This window comes from Sorex araneus, chromosome 11 (assembly GCF_027595985.1).
Source record: "Sorex araneus isolate mSorAra2 chromosome 11, mSorAra2.pri, whole genome shotgun sequence".
In the NCBI taxonomy this organism is placed as follows: domain Eukaryota; kingdom Metazoa; phylum Chordata; class Mammalia; order Eulipotyphla; family Soricidae; genus Sorex; species Sorex araneus.
In genome coordinates, this window is record NC_073312.1 from 779705 (window position 1) to 803834 (window position 24130).

Sequence of the window (24130 nt, forward strand, 5' to 3'; positions counted from 1 at the left end):
GGTACCTGCAGGCCTCCTGCCGGGTCTCCTTGGGGACGGCTGGTGCCCGAGGGCCCCCAGCCCTCCTGTCACGGTGGCCCCACCTTGCTGGAGCCTCCTGGCCAGAGCTGGCTGTGACCTGGAGGCACTGAGTGCCCCCTCCCTGCCTGTCCCCACCGGACTGCGAGCAGGGGGCCCTCAGGCGTCTAGGGCAGGCGGCGGGAGCGTCCCGTCTCGGGCCAGTGGGGGACACGCCCCGCCCGCCCTGCCCCGGAGCTGACCGGCACGTGCAGGAGAGCAGGTCACCGTCCCCTCCCCGGGGTGCATCCCCCGACACTCACGATTCCGAGTGATTCTGGGGCAAGCCCTATCCTGGAGCAGAGCTGGGGGGGGTGAGTGTCCCACGGGGGGGGGGGGCTCTGCACGACTCATCATGACCACAGGACTGAGTGCGTGCCCTGGGCCCTGGCCCGCCCCACCCCTGCCTCCTGCAGGGCCCAGCTGGTCCGTCTCTGCCCTTTTCGGGGTTGCCTGGCCCCACGGCGCGGCTGAACTCACGGTCTGGCCTGCGCAGGGGCGAGGCCCAGAGCCCCGTCATGGCTCAGGACAGGGCCTGGGGGCGCCAGCAGCGAGCACCGGGGGGACTGTCCACCCTGGGCAGTGTGTGGGGACCCGGACTGGGCTCTGTGGGGGCTGCCCGACCCCTGAGGTGCAGGGACTGGGCTGGCCGCCAGGCCGTGGTCGCGGGGCTCTGGGGTTGCCGGCAGAGCCACGGCACACGGCACACAGCACACGCAACCTCGCCGCAAACACTGTATTTGCTGATGACCTACAGCGAACGCCGCGGGACTGCGGGCTTCCTGCGAGGCAGCGGGCAGCGGCCCCGAGTGTGCGACCGCTGTCCTGGGAGACGGGCGGGCCCGCGGGGAGGGGCCACCCCCCTCCGTCCCGTCCCGGGGGGAGAGCTGAGCCCCCGAAGGCACAGAAGAGCCCGAGGCCCCCAGGCCTGCAGCTCCCCAGGGGTCCATGAGCCCAGGGCCCGCGGGTGCCGGGCCTGTGTCCAGGCAGGGCCCGAGAGGGGGCCGTGGGCAGTGACCGGCACCCAGGGCCAGCCCCAGGGGCTCCAGCTGCTCCCCCCTCGGGACAGAGTCTCACAGCACACGTGTGGGGCGTGGGGGGCGTGGTGCCTTGTGTCCGCGGGGGGGGGGGGGGCCCGCAGGGGCCCGACTACACGCTGGTCTCGTTCCTCCAGGGCCCTGTCCGGATGCTGACCATGCAGCGGGCCCCGTGCTCGTCGCCCCGGAACAGCCCGTTGAGGCCGGGGCCCCCGCAGGGCAGCGACTGTGTCCTGTGGAGCATCTCCAGGTGGACGGGGCCGCAGGCCGCCTCCCGGCCGGGCCGCAGGCCACAGCCGTAGAGCCCGTCGGGCTGGCTGAGCACGGGGAAGGCGCCGCCCTGCGCGCAGCAGGCCAGCGCATGCGCGCCCAGCGGGCCCTCCAGCGAGCTGGGCGCGCTGTCCGTGCACGAGCTCTGGGGGCTGCCGTCCAGGCTGGACGGGAGGTGGTAGTCGAAGGCCTGCTGGGCGCAGGGCGGCCGTGTCCGGGGCAGCAGGTGGTGTCCGCACACGTCCTCTTCCAGCAGCTGCTCGCGGCGCCGCGTGGCACAGCAGGGCGTGGCCGGCGACAGGCAGCTGGGGTGGCCCGGGGCCGGCAGGCCGGCCAGCTGGCAGGGCCCGGCCGGCAGGTGGCCGAAGCCGCGGGGCTGGCCGGGACAGGGCGAGTCTGGCAGGCAGGCGGGCGGCCCAAGCGCCTCCCCGTCGGCGTGGGGCGCGGGCCGGGCGCAGAGCGGGCCGGCGGGGGGCTCCGCGCGGGCGGGGCAGCAGGCCCACCAGCGCTGCCACACGTCCTCCCGCTTGGCGCAGTGGTGGATGAGCACGAAGAGCCCCAGGGTCACGCAGAAGGCGCCGTACAGGCAGCTGAAGACCATGTCCAGCAGGGGGCCCTGCGTCACGGCCAGCGCCCCGAAGGCCCAGGTGGCCGCGAACAGGCCGAGCGAGCAGGCGGCCGCGCGCAGCTGGGCGGGCAGCGAGTGCTCGTTCTGCAGCAGCGAGGCGGCCAGCGCGGGGCGGGCGGGCGGCGAGCCGGGGGGCGCCCGCGGCCGCTCCTCGGGGACCTCCCGGAGCTCGTACCTGCGCTCCGGGTGCCGCCGCAGCTGCACGTAGGCGCCCAGCAGGTACACGCAGGTGCCCAGGGCGATGAAGGCCGCCGGCCCGTAGAAGGCGCCCAGGCTGGGCTCCCAGGCCATCCAGCAGCTGCGGGGAGAGGGCAGTGGGGGACGGGCCTCCTGGGCAGCACGGTCCCCCCCGCCCCCGCACGGCCGCTCTCCTGGCCAGAGGCTGGCAGGTGGGGGGGCGCCGGGAGCGAGCAGCAGCGTGCGGCCCTGGGGTCCATCCCCAGCGCAGGGGAGGGGGGTGGGCACAGGGGTCAGCTCTGGTCTCAGGACCACAGGGACACGAAGGGGGGTCTGGACACGGGGGCTCAACTCACTATGCCGAGTCCTCGTCCTCCTTCCCGTAGTTGCGGATGTTCGTGGCGGCTGTGACCCCACAGATGATGAAGGGGACCCCCCCACCAATGAGGTAGGACCTACAGGAAGGAGAGCGGGGAGGAGAGAGGCCCTCAGCACCCCAACCTCACTGGCCAGACACAGGAAGGACACAGGGATAGACACGGCACAGACATAGGATAGGCATGGGATGAACACGGCAGACACGAGAAAGACATGGGGATGGGCATGCGATTGTTGCAGGACGGACGTGGGGACAGACACGGGGCAGACACAGACAGACACAGGATGGACAAGGGACACACAAGGGGCAGACACAATCCAGAGGGGGGACAGGCAAGGGATGGACAAGAGGTGGGCACAGGATGGACAAGGGATGGACAAGGGATGGACATGGGATGGACACGGGATGGACACAGGATGGACAAGGGATGGACACAGGATGGACATAGGATGGACAAGGGATGGACATAGGATGGACACGGGATGGACAAGGGATGGACACAGGATGGACATGAGATGGACACAGGATGGACACGGGATGGACACAGGATGGACACAGGATGGACAAGGGATGGACACAAGATGGACACGGGATGGACAAGGGATGGACACAGGATGGACACGGGATGGACAAGGGATGGACACAGGATGGACATGGGATGGGTGTGGGATGGACGTGGGACTATCTGTTCTGCTTTGGGGGAACGGAGGGAAGAGGCAGGGGCGGCAGTCTGGGGGAAGCAGCCTGCCAGACCCCCCTCCCCCTCCTCCCTTTCCTTCCCCCCAGTCCCTTCCCCTCCCCTCTCTGTATCCTCCCCCTCCTCTTATCCCGCCCCTCCCCTCCCCTACCCTACCCTCCCGTCCTTCCTAGCTCCCTCCATGCCACCTCCCTTCCTCTGAGCCCTCCCCCAGCTCTTCCCATCCCTGCCCCTGCTATGACCCTGGCGGGCCCAGCGGGCCTTCACATGCTGAGAAACACGGACAGAGGGAGCTCCTCAGGGGGGTGAGGGCCTGTGATGGGCCCTTGGTGGGGCCGGGGGGCTTGCCTGTGAGTGCTCCGGCAGCCTGACCGTGGGGTGAGCACTGCAGCCTCGGGGAGGGTGGGGACCCTGGGACAGGGCCAGCCCCTGCGACCTGGCTCTCAGGAGCGCCTGCAGCCAGCCCACCGCACCGGGCACCGCCGTGGGGGACAGAGGCTGCCGCAGGGGAGCGGTGTGGTGATGTCCAGAGACCACCCTCCGCTCCCAGAAACTCCAGGGGTCACCCCACGGGGCTCAGGGGATGCTGGGGCTGCAGTGCTCAGCTGCCCCTCCACTGAACGTCAGCCTGTCCCTCCCCCTACACGCCAGTCTGCCCCTACCTCTGCACATCGGCTTGACCTCACCCCTACATACCAGCCTGAACCCCTCACCCCTGCACACCAGCCTGGCCCTCACCCCTGCATGCTAGCCTGACCCTTCACCCTGCACGCCATCCTGAACCCCCACCCCTGCACACCAGCCTGGCCCTCACCCCTGCATGCTAGCCTGACCCTTCACCCTGCACGCCATCCTGAACCCCCACCCCTGCACACCAGCCTGGCCCTCACCCCTGCATGCTAGCCTGACCCTTCACCCTGCACGCCATCCTGAACCCCTCACCCCTGCACACCAGTCTGACTCTCACCTCTGCATGCTAGGCTGACCTTTCACCCCTGTACGCTATCCTGAACCCCTCACCCCTGCACACCAGCCTGACCCCTCACCCCTGCGTGCTCAGCTGCCCGAGGCCATGCAGGGACAGGGGGAATACGGCTGCACCTGCCTGGCTTCTTGGACTGGCCACGGGAAATGTGTTTTACCCGTGACGAGACCACAGAGTCTAACCCCCACAGAGCCACGAAAATCCACGGGCCGGAAGTGGGGAGGTTGGTTAAAGTGGGATTCGCAGGAGCAGCAAAGTGATCCGGGAGGTTAAAGAATGCAGAGAAGAGAGGGGTGACACGGCAGCAGTGACTGGGGGCTGTCCTGACAGCGGGGGCACCACCGTCCCCCCGAGGCAGAGCAGGTGAGGGACGCCCAGCGCGTGGTGTCCCGTGGACACGCAGGCTTCTTGGAGTGACTGGGGCCACAGGGAAGGTGCGTCCCAGAGTAAGAGGGCAGTGGACGTGGCACGGGACAGGCCTGCTCCCCTCGCTCAGTGCCGAGGGGCCCAGCTGAGCCACTGGCAGTCCTGGCCAGGCGCCCCGGTCGCGCCGTGGACGCGATGCCTGCAGAGCCAGCCGGGAGCACAGCGGGAACAGGCTCCAGCCTGGTGAGACCGTGCGGCTGCCCTCCGGCCGCACACCGGGACCCACGGACTGAGAGCTGCTCCCGGCCCCGCAGGGCTTGGGCGGCAGGATGAGGGGACTGTGCTCCCAGGGAGTGGCAGGGCCGCGCCCACCCGGGGCCCGACGGCCGTGGCCCGAGGCTCAGGTCCTGCCCCCGCCCCCGAAGGCCAGGCTCACACGAGCCACGGGAGACCAGGACCAGCTCTGGAGACAGGCACAGAGCTGGGACCCTGCGGTCCTGGAGACCCCCCTGGCCAAGTGCGGGGGCCAAGGGCAGACCCGGGAGAAAGGCCAGGCAGAAGGGAAGCAGCAGGGGCAGCGCCCAGGGGTGAGGCGCTTCCTCAGCCTGAGGGTGGACACCTGAGGGTGGAGCTGTCTGACAGGAGCAGCCCAAGGCCAGGGGACGTGTCCACACCATATCCCCACAGCAGAGTGAGCAAGGATGGCCCCACGGTGAAGTCCAGGGCACCCGCAATGACGACCTCTCAACGACCCTGGTGAGGACATTAGGTGGCCCGAGACGGACGGCTGGTGCCTCAGACTAGCTCTGACTGGGGCAGTGGACAGGGTCTGAGAGAGTCGCCTCTGACAAACGCACCCCCGAGCCACACGGAGGGCAGGGAGCCGAGAGGGTGTGGGCGGGGCCACACAGGCCCCGCTGGTGGCCAGGTAGCACATGGCACATCGGGGTCAGTGGCAGCAAGCGAGGTAAGGTGTCCAGCAGACAAGGGGCCTGACTTCTCCCAGCAGGGCAGGTCACTTCACACGCTCACCCACAGCTGCTCAGAGACTCAGCGCTCCTTCAGAACAGACGTGGCACAGGCGTGGCACAGACGTGGCACAGGCACTGATATGGAGTAGATGCAACCTAGACATGGCACAAATGTGGCACAGACATGGCACAGGCACTGATGTGGAGCAGACGTGACCCAGACATGGTACAGACATGGGATAGATGCGGCACAGACATGGTATGTATGTGGCACAGACATGGCACAGACATGGTATGTATGTGGCCCAGATGTTGCACAGACATGGGATGTATGTGGCACAGACGTGGTACAGATGTGGCACAGGCACTGATGTGGAGCAGACGTGACCCAGATGTGGCCTGAGCATGGTGCTCGCCAAGGCTCTGTGACAGACACAGCTGCACCAGCCTTCTGGGTTCCCTCCCCAGGGTGACAAGCATTTCCACGAGGTCAGCATCAGGTGTGCTCAGGGCCAGGGATGCAGACGTGGCACAGGCATGGCACAGACATGGCACAGGCGTGGCACAGATGTGGCACAGACATGGCACAGGCGTGGCACAGACGTGGCACAGGCATGGCACAGACGTGGCACAGACGTCTGTCATGTGGTCTGCTCGGGTATGGGGGTCTGCTCAGTGGAGGGCGTCGCCTCGAAGGATGGGATTTTCAGGCTGGAAGAGGTGGACAGAGGCCTCTGGCCCCGAGCGTGAGAACAGAGCAGGAGCCCTGGGGCCCGAGTCAGGCGCTGGCCCCTCCCCCTCCCCACCCTGGGAAGGCCCCGTCGGCTCACTCGCTACCAGCACCAGCCAGGCTGCGCCCGAGACAGGCTGGAGCCCCCGGTCTGTCCACGTTGGCCCGGCATGCCACTGGAGAGGGCCACGGGGCCACAGCCCCAGGACGGCACCTGGGACAGAGCCTGCAGAGTGAGTGTTCCCTGCGCCCCCTGTGCCGTGGCGCCTCTGACCAGGAGCCCAGAACCCAAAGTCAGAAACCCCCCACCACAAGCCCAGGCCACAAGCCTCAGACCACGAGCCAGGGAGAGCTCAGACCACCAACTGCCCCCAGAACTGGCCTTAGGCTCCGGACTGCACTGTCTGACCACGAGGCCCAGGCAGGGCCTGGCCAGGTTTCTCTGGGCACTCTGGAGAATCGGGCAGGAAGGCCAGTGGCCTTGGTCCCAACGTACCCCCAGGAGACTGGGCACAGCCAGGAAATGCATCTGAAGGCGATCTGGAAAGCCCGGGGGACTGGGCTTCCCACGGGGACGGGACTAAAGCACTGGCCCACACCGCTGGTCGTGGTCAGGGCCTCGGTCCCATGGGGACCCCATGGTCAGGAGGTGCTTCCTGAGAGCAGCCCGTTTCCTGCAGGTCTGCTACCGCAGAGAGGCAGGCTCGGGTCCGAGGTCACTGTGTAAATAAAGCTGCAGCCCTCAACACAGCCCTACTCACACCCCCCACCCCACCCCAGGACCCCCACCCATGTTCCCCAATCCTCAGCACCCAGCAAGGGTTCCTGGACAGTTTCCAGGGCAGAGCCGAGACCCCACGAGAGGCCCTGGCCTGAGCCCCCCAGCTCCCAGGGTTCCCCTGCTTCCAAGGCCCCTCCATTCCCCATCCCTCCTGCCCCATCCCTCCAGCCCCAGGCCCCGTCCCCCCAGCCCTCAGCCTGTACCCCCATCCCCCGGCCCCATCCCCCCAGCCCCCGACCTGTCCCCCAGCTTCCGGCCTGTCCCCTTAGCCCCGTCCCCTCAGCTCCTGGCCTGTCCCCCGCCCCCGGCCTGTCCCCCTGCCCCTGGCCTGTCCCCCAGCTTCCGGCCTGTCCCCTTAGCCCCATCCCCTCAGCTCCTGGCCTGTCCCCCCGCCCCCGGCCTGTCCCCCAGCCCCCGGCCCCAGTCCCCGGCCTGTCCCAAGCCCCCGACCTGTCCCCCAGCTTCTGGCCTGTCCCCTTAGCCCCCGGCCTGTCCCCCCAGCCCCCAGCCCCGACCCCCAGCCCCTGGCCCCGTCCCCCAGGCCCCGGCCTGTCCCCTTGCCCCTGGCCTGTCCCCCCAGCCCCCGGCCCCGTCCCCCCAGCCCCCAGCCCTGACCCCCAGCCCCTGGCCCCGTCCCCCCAGCCCCCGGCCTGTCCCCTCGCCCCTGGCCTGTCCCCCCAGCCCCCGGCCTGTCCCCTCGCCCCTGGCCTGTCCCCCCAGTCCCCGGCCTGTCCCCCAAGCCCCTGGCCCCGTCCCCCAAGCCCCCGGCCTGTCCCCTCGCCCCTGGCCTGTCCCCCCAGTCCCCGGCCTGTCCCCCAAGCCCCCGGCCCCGTCCCCCAAGCCCCCGGCCTGTCCCCTCGCCCCTGGCCTGTCCCCCAGCTCCCGGCCTGTCCCCCCAGCCCTTGGTCTGTCCCCCCAGCTTCCGGCCTGTACACCTAGCCCCCAGCCTGTCCCCCCCGCCCCATCCCCCCAGCCCCCGGCCTGTCCCCCCACCCCTGCCTGTCCCCCAGCTCCCAGTCTCCATGCGCCCCCGCCCTGCCCGGCTCTGATACCTGAGCAGAGGCTGCCTGGGGCCGGGCTGCTGGTGGGCACTGGGGCACGGTGGGGCCTTCTTGGTCACCTGCTCGTAGATGCTCCTGGCGGCCACGCCAAGCCACAGCATGGCGGACAGGGTGCAGAAGTGCAGCGTCACACCCACCTGCGGGTGCAGACACTCAGCACTGGGCAGCGGGACCCCCACACCGCCCAGGAGCCACGACAGCAGCCGTGAAGGCAGCCGGAGGGGAGTCCCGGGAGAAGCCACACAGGAGCCCAATGGGACCCCTGAGAGCACCCTGAGGGGAGCCCCCAGCAGCCACAGCAGGGGCCCGGCAGTGGCACGCAGGGCTGGAGCCGCAGGGGCGTCTGCGGGGGCGCCTGTCGGGCGGGAGGGCAGTGGGGCATTGTGCCCCGGGGTCTGCGGGATCCCGAGTGCTTCCTCACGGCCCACACGAGGGGCCAGGGCCCCTGAGCACTGAGCAAGGAGTCAGCCCTGAGTACAGAGTCAGGAGAAATCCCTGAGCACGAGCTAGTGCACGAGGGGCCAGGGGCTCGGCCACCCCGGAGCCCCCCGGTTGGGGCCCAGAGCAGGCTGGGATGGACCGGCCCCTCTCTGCTGCCTGCAGCAGGGTCCAGGGGCCCGGCCCCAGAGACCCCAGAAGGTGCCACCTCCAGCTGGACCCTCAGAGGAGAGCAGAGACAGGCCGGGCTGCCCTCAGCCGGCCTCCAGGCCAGCTCTGCGGCCATGACCCTCGACCCTGCTCTCCTCTGTGCTGTGACGGGCCCAGGGCCAGGAGAGGCTCATGGGGCTGCAGGCGCACACAGGAGCCACAGTGGCTACGGGGACCCGGGGCATCTGGAGGGGGTGGAGACAGGAGGCCGGGTCTGTGCCAGTGGGCACCCCACACCCAGGCAGTGCCCCTAGAATGGACGGGCACAAGCAATTCTGCTTGTGTCTGTTTGGGTTTGGGGGCCACACTCAGGGGTGCTCAGGACTCACTCCTGGCTCTGTCCTGGGGGCTCAGTCCTCGCTCAGTGCTCAGGGCTGACTCCTGGCTCTGTGCTCAGGGCTCACTCCAGGCTCTGTGCTTGGGGCTCACCCCTCGCTCAGTGCTCAGGGATCTCTCCTGGCTCTGTGCTCAGGGCTGACTCCTTGCTCAGTGCTCAGGGATCTCTCCTGGCTCTGTGCTCAGGGCTCACTCCTGGTGGTCTTGGGGAGCCCCCGTGGTGCTGTCTCCTGGCTTCTGACCGGTCCGAGGTGTGTCTCGAGGGCCTCCCTGGGGCAAGTCCCTCTGCACATTTCCTCTCCGTGCGCTGGGCTCCCCCACCCTGGCTGCTCCGTGTGCCTGGAGCCGGGTGTGGGCTTGTCCCAGAATGCCTATCTGAGGCGCTGGGCAGAGGAAAGGCGGCCTGAAGGCTGAGCTTGGCGCCGCTGCCTCGTGGCTCTTCTCCGAGGGGCAGCCCGGGAGCCCCACATGGCCTGGGGAGGTGGAGTCAGGTGCCAGGGGGCTGTGGGGGGCCCCACCGAGGTCAGCTCCCTGGGTGTGTCCGCCTGCCGCCGGAGGGACACTCGAGTCCTGGTTCTCAAGGTGCTGCTGCCACCGGCGGTGCCCTTCAGCTGAGGGCAGCAGAACCTTCCGGAATGGGCCACGCGGCCCCAGGTGACGGCAGGTGGCTTTCTGGCTCACGGGCTTGCTGGCCTCAGCCTTGCAAGGAAGGGGCCCTCATGCCCGACACCACCACTGCCTGCGATCCTGGCAGGACTGGGGGGGTCCCAGGAAGAGCGGGACAAGGCCAACCCAGCCCCTCAGCACAGCCGTGGCCAGTGGGTGGGTAACAGGTTGACTGGTGGCCAACAAGGCTGACAGGCCACCTGGCCGATGGGTCACCTGCCGCTGGGTCACCTGGCCGCTGGGTCACCTGGCCGCTGGGTCACCTGGCTGATGGGTTACCTGCCGCTGGGTCACCTGGCCGCTGGGTCACCTGGCCGCTGGGTCACCTGGCTGATGGGTTACCTGGCCGATGGGTTACCTGGCCGCTGGGTCACCTGGCCGCTGGGTCACCTGGCTGATGGGTCACCCGACTGATGGGTCACCTGCCGCTGGATCACCTGACCGCTGGGCCACCTGGCTGATGGGTCACCCGACTGATGGGTCACCTGGCTGATGGGTCACCCGGCTGATGGGTCACCCGGCCAATATGCCACCTGGCTTTCCCATTGCAGTGTGGGGCCTTGGGGCCGGGGTGCAGGACTCACCGCCTGGCAGAGGCCTGGGTACTTGGTGTGGTTGATGCCGCCGGCAAACACGGAGAAGGTGAGGGCTGTGTGCACACAGAAATTGAGCAGCACGTGGCGGCCCTCGCGGCTGATGCGAATTGCGCTGTGGAAAAGGGCACATGTGATGACCGCTGCCCGCTGTGCCCCTCAGCTCCTGGGATGGGGGGCGCCCAGGGCGTGCAGGGGTCTCAGCCTGACCTCAGCCCCTCGGCGGTGACAGAGGCTGATGGGGGAGCGGGAGGGAGGGTTGTGGGGGGCCCTCACCCCAATTCCATGTACCCACCCAGGGCCTGGGGGCTGTGGGGGTGCGGGGGCCTGTCCCAGCTCTGGGCTGTGGGGGGTGTGGGGGCCCGTCCCAGCTCTGGGCTGTGGGGGGTGTGGGGGCCCGTCCCAGCTCTGGGCTGTGGGGGGGTGCGGGGCCCGTCCCAGCTCTGGGCTGTGGGCTCACCTCTGGTGCACGAGGTAGGTGATCACAGACGCCAGCAGGCACAGCAGCATGACAGCAGTGCAGGCATACACCACGGGGTGCAGGAACTCCCCTGGGTGCTGGGGCGGGGACAGGACACTCTTCAGATCCTGCAGGACATGGGAGCAGAACGTTGCGGGCTTTCCTGGGAGCAGACGCCCACAGTGGGGTCTCTGCCCCTTGGGGCTTGGCTGCCCCCTCAGGGCCAGTGTGTCTGGTCTCACGGGGGTGCCCGGGGAGCAAGGGCAAAGTGCCCACTGCCAGGACGCCCAGGCCGGGATCGGAGGGCTGTTCCCTGGGAGGCTCCTCTTCAGTCGGACGGAGCGAGTGGGCTGCCAAGGGCCGAGGCGGAAGCCGGAGCCGTGGTGCCCCGAGGCCGAGCCACAGGGGAGAGCACGGGCAAGGTCACAGGCCGAGAGGACAGTGTGGCCTGCGGGGGCGTGCGCCCCCTGCTGGGCCCCGTGCCCTCTGCAGCTGCCCAGAGGGTCAGTCAGGGAGCCTGGGGCCACGTGGTTGCTGGGGAGATCAGGTCTGTGCCTGCAGACTGTTCTAGAAGCGCAGGCATGGACACCCTCCCCAGGCCTCGGCCTCGCCCATGGGACTGAGGGCTCAGTGCTTGGACCAGGGCCCCATCCCCGTGAGCCCCTTTGTCTTCTTGGGGGGGCCTCCTGAGTGGTCCTCAGGGGTGTGGGGTCACTCTGGGGGATCCTGTCAACCAGGCCAGTGGGTCAGCGCCAGGATAAGGAGCTGTGGAGGCCCGAGCATGACCAGACGGTGCTGGGTGCCCTGCACAGTCTCCACGTACAAGCAGCCCGACGGCCAGCACCAGGCTCCTGGGGGACAAAAGAGGAGGAGGGACAGTGGCCCGGACACTGTCCAGGCGCTGGACAGTGCAGATCTGCCAAGGGCCTTTCCCTGCGGACACTGGGGGCTGGTGACTGGGTCCAGCTTGCAGGGTGCCCAGTGGCTGTGTCCACTGGTGGGGGAGCCGAGGGAGGAGGAAGCCCATCACCCCCACTTCCCTCCAGACGCCTGACCCATAGCCTGGGCAGCAGCTGGTGGTGGACTCTGCCTCCAGGACTCGCGGCAACTCCAAGGGCCCAGCCCTACAGAGGTGTCAGGCCCTGTCCAGCTCAGGCCTGGCTGGACAGCTCCGAGCCTGGGTGCCCAGGGCGGGCCAGGCCAGGGCCAGCGGGGTTCTGTCTCCACTTGGCCTCTGCTGTGTCCAGCTCTCTGGACGTGGGTAGCCACAAACAGGAGCGATGTGTGTCCCCTCTGGGTGTTGCCTGTTTGGGTCCCCACCCCATGAGGCCTCGTCTCTGTCCCCCACCCTCAGGCCGGCCCCCAGCCAGGCTCGGCCACCTGCTGTATCTGGGCCCTGGCACACGGGAGGCTGCAACCAGCGCACGCCCACGAGGCGTGGCACCAGGAGGTGTCCACCAGCGGGACCTCTGCCCTGAGGTGCCGGCGTAGGTCGTGCTGACGTCTCTGCTGTCCAGTGTGGCCATGAGGGTCTCACTTTGGGGGGCCCTGAGAGCAGCTGCTCGGCCTGCGCCCCAGTCTGGGCTGGGCAAACCCAGCCTCCGCAGGCCAGCGGCTGCCTGGGCCTGCCTCCTGGACACTGACCTGGCCAGTGTGTCTGACCAGAGCTCACGGGCAGGACGGTGGTTCCTTGGGGGCCCTGCCCAGGTGTGAACCTACAGCCTCAGGAAGCGTCTTGGCGCGCAGTTCTGAGACCTGCTTTCTCCTTAGTCTTCACTTCCGAAACTCCAGGTCTGAGTGCTACCAGTGAGGTTGTTTGGGAGCCATACCTGGCTCTGTGCTTGGGGCCCACTCCCGGCTCTGTGCTTGGGGCTCACTCCTGGCTCTGTGCTTGGGGCTCACTCCTGGCTCTGTGCTCAGGGCTCACTCCCAGCTCAGTGCTCAGGGCTGATTCCCAGCTCTATGCTTGCGGTTCATTCCTGGCTCTGTGCTCAGGGCTCACTCCCGGCTCTATGCTTGGGGTTCATTCCTGGCTCTGTGCTTGAGGCTCACTCCTGGCTCTGTGCTCATGGCTCGCTCCCAGCTCAGTGCTCAGGGCTGATTCCTGGATCTGTGCTCAGGGCTCACTCCTGGCTCTATGCTTGGGGTTCACTCCTGGCTCTGTGCTCAGGGATCACGCCTGTCTCTGTGCTCAGGGCTGACTCCTGGCTTTGTGCTCAGGAATCACGCCTGGCTCTGTGCTCAGAGCTGACTCCTGCTCTGTGCTCAAGGGTCACTCCTGACTCTGCTCGGGGCTCATTCCTGGCTCTATGCTTGGGGCTCACTCCTGTCTCTGTGCTTGGGGCTCACTCCTGTCTCTGTGCTCGGGGCTCACTCCTGGCTGTGCTCAGGGCTAACTCTTGGCTCTGTGCTCAAGGATCACTCTTGGCTCTGTGCTCTGTGCTCACTCCTGTCTCTGTGCTTGGGGCTCACTCCTGGCTGTGCTCGGGGGTCACTCCTGGCTCTGTGCTTGGGGCTGAATCCTGGTCGGCAGCATGTGAGACAAGTGCTTTACTCTGTCCTCTCTCTCCTGCCTCCAAAGGGCTGTAGTCCCGGAACAGGTTTGCAGAGGGCAGTGGGGTGGGCCTGGGCACTGGGAGCTGGAGTGAGCGGGGGTCTGCCGAGAAGCGGCTTTGGCCTTAGCACCCCCCATCTTGCTCAGAAGGACCAAAGGTGAGAGGTGTGACCAAGCACCCTCGGCCATGGTGGCTGGCTCCATATGCCAGCTCTGTGTGGGCCGGGGGCCTCTCGGCCAGGTGTGGCACGGCACACACAACAGGTGCCTGTGCCCCGCAGCCACCACTGCCAGGTAGGAACGACGCCTGGGCGCGGCGTAAGCAGCATGCGGAGGTGACTCTAGGTTCTGGCAGAAGCGTCTGACGGTATCAGACGGAACCAGAGAGGGGGTGACTCAGGCTCTGCTCCAGAAGCGGCCCTGGATCTGCAGAGAGCTCGTGGGGCTGTGGGGGGCCACTCTCTCACCTGTGCCCACCCGCTGTCCAGCACACACAGTGCCCGGCCGTCCTCGACCCCGGACACCGCACGCAGGGGGGCGGGCAGCAGTCTTGGGGACCCCTTCCCCAGGGAAGCCGTCCCTCCTCACTGCCCTCTGCCCACCGCTGAGCGGGCTGGGGACCCCGGGGGGCTCAGCCCACCGCCCCCAGCTGGACGAGGGTTTCACAGGTCACAGAGCCGGGCAGGCTGTCGCCGGCTGATGAAACGCTCCAACATTGCGGCAACTAATTAGTATGATGCTCGCGAGCCTCCCAGGCACAGCGAACGCGGGACCCTGGTCCTGCCGCCCCCGCTGCTGCCGCCCGGCCGCCCCCTCCCCAGCCGCGGCCTCCCACCCCGACTCACCATGGGCTCTGCCAAGTTGCCGGAGGGCGAGCAGGGTGGAGGGGCCGCACCCAGGCCCTACGTGGCTCCCGCCTCCATGGCCAGCAGAAGGTCAGGGCGCGGGCCCGGGGCTGGGCCGTGCGGGGCCCGCGGGGGGTCCCCCGCGCCCATCTGCGGGGAGGGGCCCGGGCGGGGCGGGTGGCGCCCCCAGCAGCGCCTGTTGCAGGACCCCGGGCAGGGGCGCGGGCCGGACCCGCCGGACCCCGGGCCGGGCAGGGGCGCGGGCGGACCCGACTCGCCGGCCCGCGGGGCCGCCGCTGCCCTCCCCTAGGCCGGGCCGCGCGGGGGGCCGCGCTCGCAGCCCGCCAGCAACAGATGCGGGCCCGGCCCGCCCCGAGCCGTCGCCATGGACACGGAGCCGCGGCCCCCGCCGCAGGCCGATGGTTCTTCCCGCGCCCGCCGCGCGCCCTTAAAGGGACCGGCCGCCCGCCCGGCCGCCACACGGTCCAGGGCGCCCCGGGGCCAGCGCAGCGTGAGTCAGCACGGGACCTGCCCGTCGCCGTCGTGCCCCTGCCCCGGCCAGGGACCCCCGCCCCGCCCCGCCCCGCCCCGGGCCCCGCCCCGGCCCCGCCCCGCTAGGCCCCTACCAGCCCTCACCAACAGGCCCCGCCCACAAGGCTCCGCCCACACGGTCCCGCCCACACCCCCGCACCCAGGCCCCGCCCGCCCACACAACCCAGCCCATTCAAGCCCCGCCCAGGCCCCGCCCCACAGCCCTCACACAGCTCCGCCCACAGAGCCCCGCCCAAAAACTATCAGGCCCTGCCCACCAGGCCCCGCCCACAAGCCCCCATCCAGGCCCCGCCCATGTAGCCCCGCCCCATTCGGGCCCCTCCCCATACACCTCACCACCAGCTCCCCTCCCCGCTCACTAAGCTCCGCCCACATGGTCCTGCCCACTAGACCCCCATCCAGGCCCCACTCCTTACCCCTCTCCATCCAGATCCCGCCCACCAACTTTCTTCTCTCCAGGCCCCTAGCTCAGGGCCTAGGCCCCTCCCCCTTCAAACCCTTCTCACTCCACAGCCCCCCCAGCCCCCCTTGCCAGGCCCTTCTAGGTCCTGCCTCACCCTGAAGACTCCCCTTCTACAGTCCCGTCCCCCACCAGACCCTGCCCCATCCTGTCCCTTCCTCCAGGCCCCTCCCTCTCTATGTCCTTCCCCTTTAGACTCTGCCCCTCCAGGCCCTTCCCAGGCCCCGCCCCTCCAGAGCCCCCCCCCTCCAGGCTCCTCCCCCTCCAGGATTGTCCCCCTCCATGGCCCTCCCCCGTGGGTCCCTCCGACTCCAGATCTCCCCCCCGCAGCCCAACCCCAGTCCAGGCTGGTGGGGTCCCTGAAAATATCATTAGGGAAGGGCAGGTGGATCCCAGGAATAGGAGTCCTGTCTACAGGTGTTGGGGTCAACCCAAGCTTTCTGCTCGGGTCCCCTGGAGCAGTCACTGGTGGGATGTGGGGCTGGGTGTGCCTGGGCCCCCAGCAAGGATGAGGCCCCTCCCTGCGTCCTGCTGGTCCCAGCTCCCAGCCACCCCACGGGCCGGAGCCTGTGCTATGGGGGCACCCGAAGGAAGAGGAGGGTCAGGCCTCCTGCTGCTCAGCTCACCAAGCCTTCACTGCAGAGAGGATTCTCATTTCTGTCCCCATCTTCCCTGTCCCCATGTCCCCGTGTCCCCTGACCATGTCCCCATGTCCCTGTGTCCCCTGACCATGTCCCCAGGTCCCCGTGTCCCCTGACCATGTCCCCATGTCCCTGTGTCCCCCGACCCGTATCCCATGTCCCCGTGTCCCCTGACCATGTCCCCATGTCCCTGTGTCCCCTGACCCGTATCCCATGTCCCGTGTCCCAGAGGCTTGTCTCAGAGCAGCTCCTGTCTGCCCTGTGTCCTCCTGGGCTGTCCTGGGCAGCAGAGAGTACACGTTCCTCACAGCACACAGGTCTGTTGTGGACAGCAGAGTGGACAGGGCCGGCTGTGGCCACGGTTCTCCACCACAGGCCACACCTGCGGCTCCCATGTGCACCTGCCTTGGAGTCTTTTGCTCGCGGGGAGTTTCCACCTCAGAGAACGTCACTGTGGTATTGCCATGGCTCTCTGGGGGCCCGGTGGGACCTGACTCCGGGGGAACAGGAAGCAGCACCAGGATCGGTGGTTCAGTCTCACAGGGTTGAGTCCCAGGTCAGACCCGCAGGGACGAGCCACAGGGCAGGGAGCGGTGGGCACCTGACTCTCGGGGAGAGCCTATGTGGAAGTGTCCCTGAGTGCCTCTCTGTGACCTGTGGTGACCAGGGGCTCCCTCCTCAGCCCTGCGGGGGTGAGGCCCAGCGGGAGGGGAACTGGCCCTGGAATGGACCCCCGATGCTCACAAGGTCCTTCCTGGAAAAGCCTCGGAAGCCTCCAAGGTCTGGGGCCTCTGTGCATCTGCGGGTGACCTGAAGAGAAAAGACCCTCCGGGGCCACAGCTGGATGGCCCTGTGTGGGGTGGTGAGGCCACATCTGGAAGGCTCTGAGTGGGGGCGGGGGAGCACATCTGGAAGTCTCGTGGGGTTGGTGAGGGCACATCTGGAAGGCTCTGAGTGGGCACCTGCTCCTGCAGCCTCAAGGGCTGGGGCTGTCGCAGACGCGTCCCCTCACTGAAGCCCAGTGCTGTGTCTACCGACTGGCCGTGCCTCTGGACCCGCCTTGCCTGCAGCAGGCTGGCCCACTGACACGGACTCTCTCACCCCCAACCCTGCCCTGCTCTCATTCATCATCTGGGCTGGTGCACTGGGCCATGGGGCAAGCCCTGGGCGGTGGGTGCTGCCTCGGGACACCGTCACCTTGTGGCAGACCCTGCTGCAGCTGTATCACCGCATCGCTGTCCCACGGGACCTGCACTTGGTGTGGCTTTGCCTCCGGCCCTGACCCATCTGGCGTGCCCCAGCTGGACCCCGCTGACGTGGCTGAGTGACCCACCTGACAGAATCCACCGGTGCCTGCTAGTTCTTGCCAGGCTTCTGGTAATGGTGCCAAACCTGCCTTGGGCTGCAGGATGCAACATACCTTGGCAATTCTGTTAAGAAAATGCTTTCCTTCAAAATTAATATTCCTCAGCCACTGACTTTTCTAGTATTAGCAATCTTGGCACATCATGGCATTCTCTCATGCTTCATATCTGAAACAATTTTTATTCTCCTTTCAATATCCTGAAGCCTAAAAATAATCTTTTTATTTTTAAATTTCTAATCATTTTCCAGCTGGTATTCTTGCTTCTGCTGTTAGAATAGCAGAGTTTTGGAAAATCAGAACTGTTCCCTGATGGAGCATGGTGAGCCCACCTCAGATCTCCACTGGTTTCCTCCAAGGAGAAAGCAGAGGGGCTGGCAAGTCCCTTTCAGAGCACATGAGTCAGAGCAACAGAGTGTGAATGCAAGAGATAGGTACCGGTGTACATACAGGTATGAGTGCAGAGATACATGCACACAGGCATGTGAGTGAATGTGTCAGACTGTATACACAGCATGAGAGTGTGAAGGAGCTGGTGACACAGTGTGAGTGTGAAGGAGTCGGTGACACAGCATGAGAGTGTGAAGGAGTCGGTGACTCAGCGTGAAAGTGTGAAGGAGCTGGTGACACAGTGTGAGTGTGAAGGAGTCGGTGACACAGTGTGAGAGTGTGAAGGAATCGGTGACACAGTTGACACAGTGTGAGTGTGAAGGAGTCGGTGACACAGTGTGAGTGTGAAGGTGTCGGTGACACAGTGTGAGAGTGTGAAGGAGTCGGTGACACAGTGTGAGTGTGAAGGAGTCGGTGACACAGTGTGAGTGTGAAGGTGTCGGTGACACAGTGTGAGAGTGTGAAGGTGTCGGTGACACAGTGTGAGAGTGTGAAGGTCTCAGGGACACAGTGAGTGTGAAGGTGTCAGTGACACAGTGTGAGAGTGTGAGTGTTTGTCTGAGATCCATGTGCAGACATCTGGGCTTCCAGAAACACACATATCTTTTTTTAAAAATTTTTTTTAATAGTTTGGGGCTGGAGTGATAGCACAGCGGATAGGGCCTTTGCCTTGCACGTGGCCGACCCGGGTTCGATTCCCAGCACCCCATATGGTCCCCTGAGCACTGCCAGGGGTAATTCCTGAGTGCAGAGCCAGGAGTGACCCCTGTGCATCGCCGGGTGTGACCCAAAAAGCAAACAAAAAAAAAATTCATTAGTGAATCACTGTGAGGTACAGTAACAGACTTACAAACTTTTGTGCTTGTAAAACATGTACATCTTTATTATCTCCACACTCAGGACACGTGGACCTGGGCCAGCAATCTGCATTTGTAGTACACAATGCACACCAGGACTTACCTTTACACATAGGGCACACACGTGTGCACTTACGGGACTGATATCTGTGTGCTCGAGACACACATGCACACCTGTGACACCACTGCACATACAGGACACACATTCACCATATGCCTGCATGCTCAGGGACTGCGCCTAGACTGCATCTGTGCATGGAGAACACACACGTACAACCCGGGCAGATGCCGTCCTGCCCCTCTGGGTCGCGGTGTCTGTGGGTTCGTGTCTCAGCACTCGGGATTCTCCTCTCACACACTTCAGGATGCTCTATTTTCAAAGTCTATAAAAAACTAAAATCCTCATTGCTTTTAAAATCTGGTTCACAAAGTCTGACTGTGTGGCCAGGTCACCCAACACTCCTCACTGTTTTCTGGTCAGACCGAGGACACAGGTGAGACAGAGGTGTGAGGGTGGAGGCAGGGACCCTCACGCGGTGGCAGGGTGGTTACCTGTACCCCAGGCCCTGGCTTATCCCAGGGCGGGGCGAGGGAGCCCTGGGGCTCAGATCCCTCTCCAGGGAGGACTCTGCTCCCCAGGGCTCAGTCATCTCGGGTCCCTGGGGAGTGTGTGGGGTCCTAGTTCCCTGGGGCACTGACCTGTGTCCCCCACTGAGGTACACAGCCCAGGCAGGAGGTGCTGTCCATCCTGAGTCACGCCACGGGCAACTCTCATCCCTCTGCTCCTCCTCAGCAGGAAATCAGGGCTGAGGAGCCACTTTGCATCCTTGAGTGTCCGTCTCAGACCTCCCTTCCCTGGGTTTAAGCGAGATCCTTGATATGTGTGTAGGACCCCTGACATGTGTGTGGGACCCTTCTCGGACATGTATGTGAAGCCTCTGTGGACATGTATGTGAGGCTTCCCTGGACACGTATGTGAGGTCTCTCTGGACATGGCCCAGTTCCCTCTGGTGACCTTACCGTGGTAGGGTCCTGGCTCAGTGGAAGTCCCCTCCCTCTGGGGCCCTGCTCTTGGGCGGTGCCCCGTGGCCACATCACCTCCCGGCCTGTGGCTCTGTTCACCAGACTGCCCTGGGTTCTGTTGATGCCAGCTGACCCTCAGAGGCCAGAACCCTCCTCTGCCGTCCCAAGTGCCCTTGGGAGGGCTGGATGTCACCTCCCCACCTGACTCCATGCTGTGCCCCCAGGCCCCCTTCAGAGCTTGCGGAGGGACTGTCCATTCAGCCGCCCACAGGCCTCCCTGCTGTCCGGATGACCATCCTGCTCTCAGGCCACTTGTCCCCCCACTGCATTGGTGTCACCACGCCAGCATCATGACGACCCCACCCAGCCAGCAGAGTCCTGTCACTTCAACCCAGCACAGCTGATGGGATGGACCACGCCCGGCGTCATGCCACAGCCACCCCCACCTCCACCTGTGGACCAGGCTCCCCGGAGGCTGCAGGCAGAGGGCGCGGAGGGCTCGTCTTGGGGTGTGCACTGCCTGGAGGGTGCAGCCCAGGAAAGCTCTGAAGGCCCTGTGCCCCTCTGCCCCCCGCAAGGTGCCAAACTGGCTTCCTGTTTCCATCTTAGCATAGAGGAGAGGCTACGGGAAGGTTCTAGAACTGGGATTTCTCTCTCTGCAGCAGTCCCTTGGGGACCTGTGTGTCCTGTACAGTGTGGCATCAGCCGTGTGTTCGCTCAAGGGACATGTGGCTTGCAGGACGGAGGCAGGACGTCCGCCCTTTCCCGCCCACAGGGGTGAGCTGCTCAGACAGGAATGGGCTCGGCTGGAGAGAGGAACCGAGGTTTCTCTTAGAACAAGTCTTGCTGTAGCCCAGTTGGGACTGAGCAGCCCCCAGTGAGACTGTCCACGTGTCCGGGGCCAGGTGGGTTTAGGACAGCAGGTTGGTCCTGATAGAACAAGGCAACCACCGCCAGGGCCTCCAACAGCTGTGTGGATGCGTCTGCGTGGACGTGTCTGTGTGGATATGCTTGTGTCTGTGTATGTGTCTGTAAGGATGGCTCTGTGTCTATGTGTCGTGTGCACATATCTGTGTGGGTGTGTCTGCGTGGATGGGTCTGTGTGGATGTCTGTGTCTGTGCATACATATCTGTGTGTATGTGTCTGTGTGGATGTATCTTTGTGGATGGGTCTATGTAGATGTGGAGGTGTCTGTGTAGACATATCTGTTCAGACATGTCTGTGTGGAATGTCTGTGTAGATTGGTCTGTGTGGACATGTGAGAGTGAGTATGTCTGTGTGGATGTATCTGTGTGGACATTCTGTGTGGATGTGTCTGTGTGTACATATCTGTGTGGGCATGTCTGTATGTATGGGTCCATGTGGATGTGACTGTGTGGACATGTTGGTGTGGACATTCTGTGTGGATGGGTCTATGTGGACATGTCTGTGTGGATGTGTCTGTGTGCACCTATGTTGTTGGGGGTCTCCTTCTTCTGGTCTCTGTTCTGCACGCTCCCTCGCCCAGCAAGAGGCCACCGCTCAGAACCCTGAAGACTGGGCCGATCTTCCCTTCCTGTAAAGAAAAGCGTCCGGGGAAAAGAGCAAGTTTCTATGCTGCCGCCTCCACAAATGAGCACACGAGCACAGCGGGGGTCCTGTCCAGCAGTTTCAATTTTATTAAACGATGGGCATAACTTTATATAGGCTTGAGCATTTGGGGGAGAAATACAGGCAGTCACTACTCACACTGGTTAGAACAAACATGGTTTCATCACAGTTCTGTAGATAGGATTACATTGTTTCATCACAGTTCTGTAGATAGGATTACATTGTTTCATCACAGTTCTGTAGAGAGGAGTACATTGTTTCATCACAGTTCTACAGATAGGATTACATTGTTTCATCACAGTTCTACAGATAGGAGTACATTGTTTCATCACAGTTCCATAGATAGGGTTAAATTCTTCCTTTGTGATCATAATGGTTAGACTGTCACCCACATATCTGACATATCCTGTACCCTGGTCACATTGACCTGGCTTCCTGAGTGGTCTGGGAACATGCATCCGGGCCTGAGCCCAGGGATTGGTGTGGCACTTCGAAGCAGACCAAAAGGGGCTTTTCTCCCAACACATATGTAGGGACACGTTTATGAGGATGTGTCTATATGGACGTGTCTGTGTGGACATGACTGTGTGGATGTGTCTGTGTCTCTGTTTTGTGTCTGTGTGGATGTGTCTGTGTGCGTGTATCTGCCCTTCAAAGCTCACACCTGCCCACCCCAGAGCTCACACCTGCTCCACCCTCACAGTGCGCTCATACCTGTCCAGCCTTAACTCAGCTGTGAGACAGCACATACCTGCCATTCGTCTTGAATCTGGCCAAGAGGCTGGAGGAGACTCACCCCTCAGATTGTTTTCTGATCCTCCAGACCAGGCAATTGTCAGCAGTGCAGCACGGGTCACAGGCAAGGACAGGCTTAGCCTGAGCGCTCACAACTGCACCCTCGGACAGACCCATGGGCACGTCTATCCCCACTCTGTGCTGGCTTTCATGTGCTCATTCGGCACTCGTGAGGTGTGGGAGTGGCTCATGTGCCCATGTGATTCTTACGCTAGCTCCTGTACAGTCCAACTGTTCCTCACCCTGTACCACATCTGGCATTTCAGGGTGATGGTGGTTTAAGAGAGTCCCAGAAATTCCGGAGACAGAAGATACAGTGTGAGTCTCATGTTTTCTGTGTGGTATCACATGTGCTTCCCATGTTCTCCATGTGAGATCATGCATGTGTTCCATGTTCTCTGAGATCACGTGAAAATTCCATGGTGCCTATGTGAGAGCATATGTGAATTCCTATTCCCTGTGCGAGAGCATGTGTAAACCCCATGTTCCCCTTGTGAGATCATGCATATGCTCCATGTTCCCAGTGTGAGATCATGTGTGAACCTCATGTTCCCCGTGTGGCCCCCCTGTCATGTTTGAGGCTGTTGGCTGCCCTTCTGGGGATTGCTCTGGCTCCTCCGTCCTGTGCTTGGCATCTCTTGCTGGCCCCGACAGCCCCTGAGACCCTCCCCGCACTCTCCCCAGCCCCTGGTTCCTTTCGGAAGGGCAGGCTGCACTGAGTGGAGGCTGACATGGAGGTGTCCCCCTGATGGGCAGTGCCCAGCCTACTGCTTTGCTCTCCTCTGTCCTCTTCTCTCACTGCTTCGGGGGACGGTCTGTCCACTGGCTTCTCAGGAGCAGGGTCACGTTCCTGCTACCAGAGCAGATTTCCCGCTGTCGCCGTGCGAGCAGCTCTGCTGCATGGCTGGAGGAGTCCACTGAGCAGATGGTGCCTTTGTCCTCTGTCCCCCCAGCGGCCATCCCCTCCTCGGCATTCATGAGGCCGTGGGCTGTCCAGGTCTCCCAGAGGACAAGCCTTGACCCTGGGGTCCCTGAGCCTGTGGTCTCCTCCGGTTCCCTCAGCCCTGCCCCTAGATCTCTCTTTGGACAGTGTCCACAGTGGGCCTATTGACCGAGGCTCTAGGAGGACCTGCATGGTCCAGAACCTGCCCTGCATCCCCCCTGTTGACCTTGCTGTCCTCCTCCAGTGGCCGGGCCCCAGGTGGGCTGCGCCCTCAGTCCAGCTCCTGACGCCGGCAGCACGGTCCACCTGGTGTGGACACACGTGGCCAGCAGGGTCTAGATCTAGACTGCTGCGGTCACCACGGGTAAGAGGTCGACCTTGGTCGTGATGGATGGAAGAGGCTTCTGCTCTTCCTGGGTGTGGCCTGAGCACTGAGGGGAGAGCCGAGGCTGAGCTCACGGGCCCCACGCAGCGCCAGGAGGCAGCCCGCATGGGAAGCTGAGCCTTCTCCTGCACTGGGCGTCTTCAACCCACTTTCCCAGAGCCCATTAAACCGCTTTCTGTAAATTAGCAGAGCAGACTAACTCTCCAGCTAGAGGCCGGGGGGCAGGCTGTGTGCACGCGTGCCTGTGCACTGTCTGCAGAAACGTTCCTCACACGTGCACACCTGCTTCTGCCGACTGCTCGGGCTTGGGCGGCTTCTTCCCTGCACTGTCCCTCAGCACACGCTGCCCTTCTGAGGCCAGAGCAGAGCCCGGGCGACAGGCACCATGCCCCCGCCCATGGCACTGCTGACCTCCCTCGGCAGGGGGGGTCTGGCCACCTCTGAGCCCCGGGAAGCCCAGGAGGAGCTTGGGTCAGGCACCAGGAGGCATTTGGCACAGGGCCAGTGGGGACCCAGACTCCTGTCCGCGAGGATGGGCTCAGCTTTGGGCAGGCGTCCCCTGCCCCACGTGACCCCTGCCTCAGGGGTCAGGTCCAGAGAGCCTGAAGAGAGGAAAGGGCCAGAGAGCCGCTGTGCCAGCTGCTGTGAACTCTTCCTTCTGGAATCTTCTTTTCACGCTCATCCTAGCAGTGGGTCCACTCCCTGAGGCATGGCGGCAGTAGGAGCTAGTGCCCGGGGGGTTGGCAGTGTGACGTCCGGCTGCAGAGTAAAGCCACATGGGGCGAGGACTGTGCTCTCTGAGCCAGAGGCCACAGCTCCCGCTCTCGGGGAGCTCCTGGGCACCTTAGAGCAATGCGAGCGGGAGCCTTCCACGGCAGAGACCACTGCA

General features: G+C 64.7%; 1 protein-coding gene across 1 annotated transcript; it reads right to left on the reverse strand.

Annotated features, from left to right (window-relative positions):
- Nucleotides 1-1062: 1062 nt before the first annotated feature.
- ADGRA1 (adhesion G protein-coupled receptor A1) lies at nucleotides 1063-14850 on the reverse strand. The gene is made up of 6 exons (XM_055118916.1): nucleotides 14242-14850; nucleotides 10843-10970; nucleotides 10374-10497; nucleotides 8131-8276; nucleotides 2526-2624; nucleotides 1063-2290 (listed from the first exon to the last, which is right to left on the reverse strand). Exons 1-6 carry the CDS (start codon nucleotides 14242-14244, stop codon nucleotides 1207-1209), a joined length of 1584 nt encoding a protein of 527 aa, XP_054974891.1. The 5' UTR covers nucleotides 14245-14850; the 3' UTR covers nucleotides 1063-1206.
- Nucleotides 14851-24130: the final 9280 nt, after the last annotated feature.

Coding starts and splice junctions, on each gene's coding strand:
- ADGRA1 (XM_055118916.1), bottom strand. Junction 10,498..10,842: donor ACCTACCTCGTGCACCAGAG/GTGAGCCCACAG, acceptor CCTTTTCCACAG/CGCAATTCGCATCAGCCGCG. Junction 2,291..2,525: donor GAGGACGAGGACTCGGCATA/GTGAGTTGAGCC, acceptor CTCTCCCCGCAG/CTGCTGGATGGCCTGGGAGC.